The 11,567-nt window shown below is 39.6% G+C and overlaps 1 protein-coding gene across 1 annotated transcript; it reads left to right on the top strand.

The window, feature by feature from the left end:
* Positions 1-911: 911 nt before the first annotated feature.
* Positions 912-10,775, top strand: dgcr8 (DGCR8 microprocessor complex subunit). The gene is made up of 14 exons (XM_063489115.1): positions 912-1,026; positions 1,357-2,323; positions 3,085-3,247; positions 4,364-4,506; positions 5,053-5,392; positions 5,504-5,701; positions 5,815-5,916; positions 6,313-6,411; positions 7,305-7,387; positions 7,583-7,683; positions 8,272-8,378; positions 9,147-9,274; positions 10,010-10,123; positions 10,362-10,775. Exons 2-14 carry the CDS (start codon positions 1,637-1,639, stop codon positions 10,443-10,445), a joined length of 2,349 nt encoding a protein of 782 aa, XP_063345185.1. The 5' UTR covers positions 912-1,026; positions 1,357-1,636; the 3' UTR covers positions 10,446-10,775.
* Positions 10,776-11,567: the final 792 nt, after the last annotated feature.

Genomic DNA, 11,567 nt, shown 5'->3' with positions numbered 1-11,567 from the left:
TATTATATGATTTATTTATTACATTTTATGTGGAGTGAATAAATAAAAGTATATTTACGGTGGCCCCTAGAGACAAAGCACGTACAAACCCCGAAGCACGTACAAACTCCAAAACACGTAAAAACTCAGAAGCACGTAAAAACTCCAAAACACGTACAAAAGACAACAGAAGTGCTCCAGGATGCTAGGGGCAGTGTTGAGCTTTTCTTACCTAGTGGCTACACAAGCCAGCAAGTACCAACAACCGGATTTGGTGTGTGGTAGTAACAGGTAAATGAACTTTTTAAAAAAATTTATTTTAATATATATGAGTGCTTGTGTATAAATACACAAACAATACACATATGCTTTCAATTGTGTAATTTAAGTGATCTAGGTAACTCTGTTAAGGAAGTTCAGTTAACGCTAGAAGTGTGTTTTGGAGTTTGTACATGCTTTGGAGTTTGTACGTGCTTTGGACTTTGTGCATGCTTTGTCTCTAGGGGCCACCGCATATATTTATATATAAACATATATAAATAAAACCACTTTTTTTACATTAGTAATTCCTTTTGTGCTTAATTTTATATTATTGTTCATAATAAATTAATTAAAGCAACAAAACAACCTGAAGAGTCGACTCTTTTTAGTGAGGCGAGCCGAAAGAGCAGGTTCTCTAAAAAGAGCCGGAAATCCCATCACTATCCGACACAATTTGGACTCACAGTACAATTTGGACTGTCCTCCGCTTTAGGGAAAAACTCGAAGCATACAGGCGTTGGTATTGGGTGATTGCCATGTTGCTGATAGGCCACGAGGTGTGACGCTGTTGTGTTGATTGGTCGAATCATGGCGGTTGACATTGTTGAAGGATGCAGTGATTGGCCGTCTGAACATCCGGTTCTGAAAAAGCCGGTAGAGGAAGGCGGGGCATGAGTTTGGGAGCCGCGGCTAGAATTTTCTTCAAGATGGCGGCGCGACGAGAATTATAATAATTTAGAAAGGTAGATAGTTGCCCAAGAGGAGATACCTGTGTCATATTTATCAGTGAGTACGCCTGTATTACAAATATCTGGCTGTTTTCTGGCTTGCTGGCCTTTGCTGGTTTGCGCGGTGAGATGTACCTCAGCTCATTAGCATTGATGCTAACCTTAGCAGGGGCCCACTCTGAAGCTGCGGTCTGAACAGATGCGCTAAAGAGTGGTTGTTCCCCATTTTATTCATATATTTTACACAAAATGTATTCCAAATCAAAGGCAAAACACGTCTATTTGAGGAAGCTTTGTTGCAGTAACTATTTTTTACGTTAAATATCGTATTAGAATAGTGATAAAGTTGTGTTAACTGACATTATTCTCACTGGTCCCTTTTTTCTAGCTTCCACAAGATCGCAGTGGAGGATGATCAGTGCCTAGATCCCATATTAAGCTGAATGCATTGTGATTTCCAATAATTGAGACAGTGATTCTGAAAGCTGTCTACATTAATGAAAAGAACAATGTAGTCAGCTTAGCATATTCACCTCTGGTACGTGGCCTATGCAGGGATGTGCTTCTGCATGCATTCTGTGTTTTGATAAGAAGATAACCTCTCACTAAGTAAAGAATTTAAAATTAAAATTTCAGTCTATTTAAGTTAGCTATATATTTATAAGGAAATGGAGATAGATGATGTTCTACCCCCTCTCCCCTTGGAGCCACCTGATGATTTTGGCCTAGATGAGGGCAGAGCACCTCCACCACCTCCCCTGCAAACGTCCAGTGACGCAGAGGTAATGGACGTTAGCTCTGGTGGTGATGGATACACATACACCCCAGGGGACGGGGAAATCAAGACACAGCAGCCCCTCAGCAGGGGCTCACTGACTTTCTGTAGTCATCTCTCAGATGAGGCCAGTCCCGCCCCACCGTGCCCCAGAACAGCCCGCCATGCTCCCCCGGTCACCAAGTTTCTGCCAGATCTCAAGCTGCTCAGAGATGTTAAGATTAGTGTGAGCTTCACTGAAAGCAGTAATAGCAAAGAGAGGAAGGTTTTATATACAGGTGAGAGGCAGGAGGCAGGGAGCGAGGATGGCTTAGAAAGTCTCAATGGTGAGTTGCATGACATGGCTAGTGAGCAGGAGGTAGCCGAAGTGACTGGTGGAGCAGCAAATGCTGCAGGCAGAAAGTCAGAGGACGCAGAGGTAGATCTAGAGAATAAGGTGGAGTTTGCTGTCCTGGATGAGTTGGATGACCTCTACGAGAACTTCCTGGAGCCTGACGATGGAGAGCATGGAGGCTTTAAGTCTGACGTCATAGTTCAGCAGGAACAGGCATATGACGAAGTCACGGCTTACTCTTATGAGGTATGACTGGACTTTTATTTGCAGTATCCCCTTTTAGTGACAACTTTGCACTGAGTTTGTCCTTCGTTGTGAAATACATAATAATGCAGGACTAATGCAGACCACAAACACTATAGTCACTGCAAGTACAGTACACTTCTTAATGTCATATTTCATCACTCTTCTGCATCAAGCTTTTATTTATAAAACCAGGACCAAATGTTTAAGTAAATGTTTGATAACCAATGTTTTTTTGTTTTGTTTTAAATCACTGAAAATGTGAAGTGTGAAGCTGGAAGAGGTCAGTGTTTTAATTTTTACCTTCAATAGCGGAGTCTGCATTTGACCCAAAAGAAATCTTCATATGATTTTCTAGTAGGAGAAGTTAATGTTAGACGGATGAATTCTGGTAAGATCATTAGAGAATCCATTTTGACAGGCTTTAAGCTCACTGTGGTTGGGGTCGTACCAGCTGGTACTTTTGAGGAAATATTGGCCAGTAAAATCACAGCTGTGGAGCTTTGGTCAATTTTTAAAGTGCCTGCCCTTTTCCTATTTTCAAGGTAATTTTTTTTTAAACCTGGCTAGTTAACAGAGGGGCATATCCTCTTTCTAAACTCATAATTGCTTTTATGCACCATTTTGCGGCTGTAATGTTTTTTTTCTATATTTCTACAGAATTACACACACACACAGTCTGAGAAAAGACTACAAAGAATTCAGTACTTTCTAGAACTGCCCAACAATCATCATCTGTTGGCCTTAACCCTTCACTCTTCTAGGAGGAATTTGACAATGATGTCGACGCTCTGTTGGAGGAGGGCATGCCAGTCCCAAAGAAGATGCGCCCGGCAGAGGATAAATATGGTGGGGACAGTGATCATCAGTCAGATGGTGAAGGAGGTGTTCAACCCATGATGACCAAAATTAAGACTGTCCTGAAGAGTGAGTTGGGGAGGGGTCTGTAGTTTGAAGTATACTGCAAATACTCTGTCTTGTATGTGCCACATATTTGTCTTATTAGTTACTTTTGGGGTTTTTTTTGTTTAAATAAACCATCAGAAATTGTAGGAAATTTATTTTATCTTTTGTATATTATATTTTTGTGTGTGACTTATGGAAATAACCTGCTTTCCTTTGAGACACTGGTTGGTAGATGTGCTCTCTATAAATAGACTAGACAACTAAGAAGTCCTCTGAAAAGATCACACAGTCTAACAGCACATGGTCATTGCTGTCTTTGAGTGTTGTTATTGCATTACACAGAATGACCTACTAAACAAGTCTGGTTTGAAATCCCAAAAGACAAAGCAGAAATATTCCAAATTCCTTAAAGTTCCTTCAGAAATCATTGTTTGAAGTTTGTAGTTTCAACTTCAGAACAGTGTCACACTTTTTCTTTACCAAACTTTTAATTAATATGGTTGCATTGGTCGCATTTTAAAGGCAAAGTAATGAAAAGACTTCACTCTCCCAGCTAAGAAACATTTAGGCCTGTTAATGATGGTTTTGGTTTTGAGAACTGATGTAATGAATAGCAAATAGTCTCTCAGTCTTCACCCCGTACCCATGAGCTGAACATAATTCAGTCTCAAAGTTAAAAAGCGATGTCTTTTTCACAGGGGACAAACTCCCATAGATTTTTAGCAAGGTGCTTATTTACAACAAGGTGACCTAAAGTGTAATGATTACTGCTAAGCGTGAGAGGGATATCATGCACCTAAACTGAGACTGTAAATATTTTTCTAACTTTTCTTTTCAAAGTAGAGCGGCAAAATATTTACAGAAAAATAAAAAAGCAGCTTCTAATTTGCCTTGAATATCTGAAAAAAAACATCACACATGTTAAAGTCTTAGTAATGGTTGCTGTTCTGGCTTTTTTTGGTTTGTTTTGGATTATATTTTACGTGTAAAATGAAGCAAATGAATAAAAATGCCTTTGACTTTTTTTGAATGAATGATTATTAAAACTCCTAGAAATGTCAGTATTTAGTATTACTAATGAGGTATACCACAAAGTGTACTATGCAGTACTTATATTTACATTTTCTTATGTACTAGGTCGGGGACGTCCGCCCACCGAGCCTCTCCCTGATGGATGGATAATGACATTCCATAATTCAGGCATTCCAGTCTACCTGCACAGAGAGACCAGAGTGGTCACTTGGTCCAGACCGTACTTCCTTGGCACTGGAAGCATTAGGGTAAGAACGGCATAAATTTCACATCTGTTTCTGTTTATGAAATTGGTGGAATAAAATTTAGCTTTGCTTAGATTAAACGTCTGCCTGTGTCAACACTCTAAACAGATTAGTGACAGATTTTGCTTCTGCTGTCAGTTTGGACTAAAGTAGTCTGCCACCAAAAGCCTAAACTCTGCACTGTTCCTCGTCTGTTTGTTCCAGTAACAACATTTGATGTGCTGTTATTTTTGTTGTTCAAGTTAGTGTGAAATTAGTGATTTAAAGGGGTTGGCACTTGTATGTGAACTGGGAACCCTGCCAATACTGACACAGTGTTTGAGAAAACAAAGGCTCAAATATTTATGCCTAAAGAAAACCATAACGACACTGTTTTCCCCAAAAAATGTATTGGCACTGGATGAGCTATATCTTGAACATTTTACAACTGGGTAAACATCACTTTGAGAGATTTTACCTTATTTATTTAAAACCTATGGACGCTTTCCAGTTAATTTTAAAATTAGTCAGTCTCAAACTTACAGCACTGTTAACATATTGTTCAAACAGAAACATGACCCACCTGTAAGCAGCATCCCCTGCCTACACTACAAGAAAATGAAGGAACAGGAGGAAAGGGAGCTGAATGGGGAAGTGGTGCCTGATGCAGAGGAGTCTGTTGTCAAGCCTGCTGAGGAGGCCAATGGAGGAGAGCAAGTAGGCACATCAGATGCTACAGCTGAGGACCAGGATGTCATGCCACCCTCCAGTCTCCCTGGTGAAGGTCAGGATGGAGAAGGTACCACTGACAACAGCATCCAAAATAAAGAGTCTCTACCCTGTGACTCTGCACAAGGAGCCTTAGGGCAGGTCAAGGCCAAAGTGGAGGTGTGCAAGGATGAGTCCATAGGTAAATAGCTTCCCACACTAGCAGTGACTTTTGAAATGTTCTTTTTTGTTGGTTTGCTTGTTTTTTGCTGCAGTAAAAGACATCATCTGACTTCTTGACACTTCCTTGCAGAACTTGAAGAATTTCGCCTGTACCTGGAGAAATGCTTTGACTTTGAACAAGTGACTGTCAAGAAGTTTCGCACCTGGGCTGAGCGAAGACAGTTCAACAGAGACATGAAGAGGAAACAGGCAGAGTCAGAAAGACCTATCCTGCCTGCCAACCAGAAGCTCATCACACTGTCAGTCCAGGATGCTCCTACTAAGAAAGGTGACAGTACCTTTGATTCATACTGTGTACATTTCATACAGTTCGGGACTAGATATTAAACATATCCTGTTATGTTTTTGTTTGTTGATGCAATGAATTGTTTGTTTCCACAGAATTTGTTATAAATCCTAATGGAAAGTCTGAAGTTTGCATCTTACATGAATATATGCAGCGTATCCTCAAGGTTCGCCCTGTTTACAACTTTTTTGATTGTGGTAAGTTCCTCTTTCTTAAGTGGCCAAAGGTAAAACAGTAATTTACAAGGGTGTACTACGAAGCAAGATTAGCAGGTTAGCGACCTATGTCAGTAGCTCTCTTTTTACCTTATCTTTAATAGCCACAACAACTGAGTTGTAACCTGGTCACTTGGTTAACATATAAAACTGCTATTAAGCAATGTGAAAGCCCGATATATTATCTCCGATTTGGTTTTATCGAGCCAGCTAATCCAAAGACAGTCAAATTCATAGTACGCCCTGCTATTACTTCTTCCACTCATTTTCTATCAGGATTTTTTTGTGCATAAACTAGTAAAAGTGTTTTTGTTTTTTGCCTGTTTTTGATGTTGACCTTTTTGGAATATCCATTTTAATTTGCCATTCTTTCCACAGAGAACCCAAGTGAACCCTTTGGAGCGTCAGTCATTATAGATGGAGTCACATACGGCACAGGGACTGCAAGCAGTAAAAAACTTGCCAAGAATAAAGCTGGTAATTCTTCTTCTTTACAATATTGGACATTTTATCATTTGGTTGATATTGGTCACAGCTTAATATATAAAAAAATTATGCTGTTGCATTAGAGGTTGTCCTTTGGAGTTGGTGTAAATTTTTAAAAAATCAGCATAATGACTTAAAAAAAACAACATCATGTCAAGCCCCTTTTCCATTAGTACCTACATCGAGTAGCCACGACTTGACTCCAATTCACTGCATTTTCCATTGCAAATGAGTACCACCTAATGTGTGTTTTCGTTGTCATAGCAATACATCCCACGTTATTAGAATGCGACACAAACGCTACAACAAAGGTGGACATTGAGGCAAGAATATACCCGCTGCTCGGTCTGTTGCTTTCCGTCAGACTCGGGGGACCATGGCGTTGTTCTTTGTGGTCTTGTCATTCGTTGCCAGGTTTAAAAAAAAAAAAAAAAAAAATGACGGTTTTGATTTTCGTGAATGAGAGAGGCTCTCATGACTCATCAAGTGACGCAATTGACCAGCCAATCAGTGGCAGTGCAGTCTGACGACATCACATTTTAGTACCTGCTCAAACCCGGCCGAGCAGGTACTAAAAAAGTACGTGGTACCAGGTAATATGACCTAATGGAAAACCCTAAAAATGTGGTGAGTCGATTAGAGTAGGTACTGATAGAAAAGGGGCTTTAGAGTTGGATGTCACTGAATAGCTTGGATGTATCTGCTTTGTGAGAGAGAGGTCTTCTGAAAAGTCAAGGGGTTACACTTTCTTACACACTGCAGTTCCAAGAACAATCTGTCTTTGTTGCACCTCCCCACAATGGAGTAAGATAACAGTATACTGTATTACATGTGGTAAATATTTGCACATTCACCTGCTGTAAAATCTCACTGGGTCTTTGCAGCTCGAGCAACACTGGAAATCCTCATACCTGACTTTGTGAAGCAGACCTCGGAGGAGAAACCCGTTGAAGGCGATGAACTGGAGGTACTTTTTAGTTTTTTGACATTTTTTTTTCTATGTGTATTTCTTTTTTGTTTCTTTGTTTACTCTTGAAGCAAAGCTAAATCCTAATTCTGAAGCCAAGATTTTCATATAATACTTCCTTCAAATGTAAAACACATCTTTTTAGAGTTGAAGATGACACAGCAGTGGTGACATTCAGTGCATTCTCTCCTGCAGTATTTTAATCATATCAGTATAGAAGATTCAAGAGTATATGAGCTGACCAACAAAGCAGGACTACTATCGCCATATCAGATTCTTCATGAGTGCCTTAAAAGGTAAAGTAGATTTGAGTATTTATTAATATTGTTAAACTGTTATTGTTAAAGCGATGTGTGTCCTTTTTTCTTCTGTCTCTCTCGCTCATGCCTCTTCATGTCACCTGTTGTGGGATTTATACTCGTACAACTACGTCCATATTGTTAATAGAGCAGTTCTGCATGATTAACTTTTCAAAATGATCCTTACTATCTTTTACTGGCCTTATTGCAGTCTTTGATTTCACCCTCTATTTGAAACAAGCTGTTAGAGTCCCTCCTCACCATCTTTCTTCTGATTGACTGCTCCTTGTACATGAATTGAAACACTGAATTGAAACAGGATATCATCCAGAAACATAAGTGGGTAAATCAGTTTGAAATGGATCATTTGGCTCAATTGTACAAACTGTTTAATATAAGCCTTTATCACATATATATGACAGAAAACAAGGAAAAGCATATAACTGAAATAATAAGGTAGAGCTGCTCATCATCAAGATGAGAGAATGAAGTTCACAGTTGCTGATTGGACATTTGGGTGTCTGTGCAAAATGCAGACGGATTTCAGATATCCATGTGAAAACAAATGTTTGTTCCTTACTGCAGAAACCACGGGATGGGGGACACCAGCATTAAATTTGAGGTGATCCCGGGGAAGAACCAGAAGAGTGAATATGTGATGACATGTGGGAAACATACTGTGCGTGGCTGGTGTAAGTAGACCCTAATCTTTGTATTTCTATCTGAGAGCATAGCTGGGTGTTTATAAATAAGTTCAAAGCAGCTGTCAGAATTGCTTTGTAAATGAAGTCCATATTATTACATTTATTTTTCTTGTATTTTGTTTTTTTAGTGGACCTGTTTTGCTAATGTAACGCAGACACTAAAGCTGATGTGCCAGAATGTCATGCTAAAGAGAATGATTCTTTTAAATACAAGGGGGAGCAAGTGAGTCAGACACCAAGGGCACAAAGATGAAGCAGTTCTGATCTGAGGGAGTTTATTACCAGGCCAGGGAGCACAAACAAAAAACACCTCTTAAAAAAAACCGTCACGCTGGCCGATCCGTCTCCAGATTAGGCGTCGCACCCCCACGATCAGGCAGCGGGTCTCTCTTTTCACCTGGCCTTCACACATTCCTGCTCATATCTAGGGCCTCTGTCCTGTCTGGCTAGCCTGCTTTTAAAAGGTCTTTACACGGCTAATAGGCCACCTCTGGACACACCTCAGCAGGTGAATCCCCATAAACTAATTTATCCCATGCTCAGCCATTCCACAGTGGATTAAAACAATGTCAAATAACACACTAAAAACATGCAATACAAACAGAATAAAATTATGCAAATAAAAACTACAATCATAAATAAAAACTAAAAATCAGAATAAAACCAATATAAGAGATAAATACAAATTTCCACTCTGTGATACTAACATGTGACTTTCAGTGACAGGTTATTTATATTTGTCATCTTTGTAACTAGGCAAGAACAAGAGGGTTGGCAAACAGCTAGCATCTCAGAAGATCTTGCAGATGCTACATCCTCACGTCAAGAACTGGGGCTCACTGCTGCGCATGTACGGCAGAGAGAGCAATAAGATGGTCAAGAAGGTAAGGACTGACAGCTGCTGTAAAGTCTTAAGAGAAAGCACTATTGAAGATGAAGAAAATTGTTTTGGTCTCTAATATAGTTCATGTGGGATTTTAAGTGTCTTTAGATAAGAAGATACCATTTTCCACAGAGTCGGAAAAAAAACAAATGTCCTTTTCATCAATCTCCAGCTTTAACTCAGCATTGTGCATCATAGTTTTTGTGACCAATACAGAGGGCGCCTGTTAAAGTGCACTGATAAACAGTGGATGCTCTATAGAATTGGAGCAAGTGGCAGTCAATTTTTCATCTTTTTCAAACCACAGTTTATTTTGGGTCTGAAAACAGGATGAAGAACAGGAAGATGCTGTTTTAAGATGCTGCTTTCTATTAATTAATTTATTTGGGAACTGGGTGTCTATGACAGGAAAAAAGATGAGTGGGTCAGTGCTGGAACATTTCAAGTGTCCAGCTAAATAAAGCTGGATCCTTTGTTTATTACAGTCGTCAGCCCAAAGTCACTACTATGCATAATAGTAGTGTTTGTCCATCCAGCCATCCACGATTCATGAGAAGCTCTGCTCCTAGAGTGTTGGTCAACAACGAATGGGCTGCTACGTCATTGATTTTGGGTTTTAAACCAATGACTGGGATGTAGAATTGAACCAATTTTCTGCACATATTGGAATGGTACTGCCATGTGTTGATGAGCTGAATAGCGTGCTATGTCGTTACAAAATGATCTTACTTCTCAGGAGAGCTCCGACAAGAGCGTGATCGAGCTCCAGCAGTATGCCAAAAAGAACAAGCCAAACCTTCATATCTTGAACAAACTGCAAGAAGAGATGATTAAACTGGCTGCACAGAGGGTAAGAATGGTTCTTAATGGGATTTTAGTTCTTAAAAAAAATAAAAAATAAAAATGTTTAGCTATCTTCCTTTTTTTTTGTTTTTTTGTAAATTAAAAAAAAAAAAAAGACAAAACAAAGGAGTGTAACTTCCAGTCTTTGGTTGACCAGACTGCATGTACACTACCCAAAATCTTGTACTTGAGAATAATTGTTTTTGTTATCTTGCTTGCTGTACTTAAATTATTTTCTCTACCAGGAGGAAACGAGGAAGAAACCCAAGATGACCATAATGGAATCTGCCCAGCCGGGGAGTGAACCCCTCTGCACTGTCGACGTTTAAATCTCAAATCACTGATGAACCACAGCACTGAAAACCAGTCACTGTCAGACATCTCAGACATCACACACATGCACACCCCACCATCCACCACTTAATTATGCATCACTGAGATCTAAATGGCAATATAGTAAAGGATTGACCAGGCTGATATTACTGCTTGCTTCCTTCACTTGTGTTTTAATTGGTTAAGCTGGTAGAGGTAAGTGTAGGACTGAACAGACTGTAGAGCGAATATCGTCTACCTCTCTAGATGCATCCTAATTACAGCAGTAGGAGAACCCCCCCCCTCCCCTCCCCCCAGTGTCCAGAGAAGTGACCATTACTTGATAAGATGAACCACATCAAAATAGATTTGCATGCCTCTTAAAGTGGAGAAAGCCACTGCACACACTGGTTTTATTTTTGAAGTCTTGTTTTCACCAGTCATGATTGCATAGTACCAGCAGCTGATAGTTTTCTCTGTGCTAAAAGTATTTGAAAGGGACTACTAATACTTGTATTTATACTGTTCATTTAATTGGGAAGCAAAGTTCCTTTTATTTGGTATTTTAATGGTAGGTGTTATGGATGTGGTGAGTGACGAATACAGCTGTGTGCGGTCTTGTTTGTCCCCAGAACTGACAGATGCTGTCTTTGGTTTGCACGTTGGCAACATGCGGTGTGAAGTGCTCACTGTCGTTACACACTCGTGTCCTGTCAGATGTTTTTGTTGACTGTTGCTTTTATTCCTGGAATAATTTCTAGTGGAATATTTGGGCTGACTTCTTCTTTGTGGAGGGTCTTGCCTTTTTCATTTGTTTCAGTAAAAGACATAAGCTAGAGCCCAACTGATGTCTTCATCGCTGATACCAATACAGATTGTTTTATGGAATACGAAACTTCAGTCGATATTCTTAACAAAAATACATATGTTTGTTAAATACGACTGTATTAAAAAGGGACTCCTTCATTTAATTATAAGTAATGAATTTCACCGACTACTAACCCAGCTGTGAAGCTGGAGGTACTGTTTGGAAAAAAAAAACTGTGACACCATCTCTGAATGATACCAAGCTACTACTTCTAAATTATCTTTAGTATAAAAGGGCACGCACACGTGCCCATACACATATCTGACATTAG

The sequence above is a fragment of the Pelmatolapia mariae genome, linkage group LG12, assembly GCF_036321145.2.
Source record: "Pelmatolapia mariae isolate MD_Pm_ZW linkage group LG12, Pm_UMD_F_2, whole genome shotgun sequence".
NCBI lineage: Eukaryota > Metazoa > Chordata > Actinopteri > Cichliformes > Cichlidae > Pelmatolapia > Pelmatolapia mariae.
Note: the sequence above shows the minus strand (reverse complement) of the source record. Positions and strands in the feature narration are given on the sequence as shown.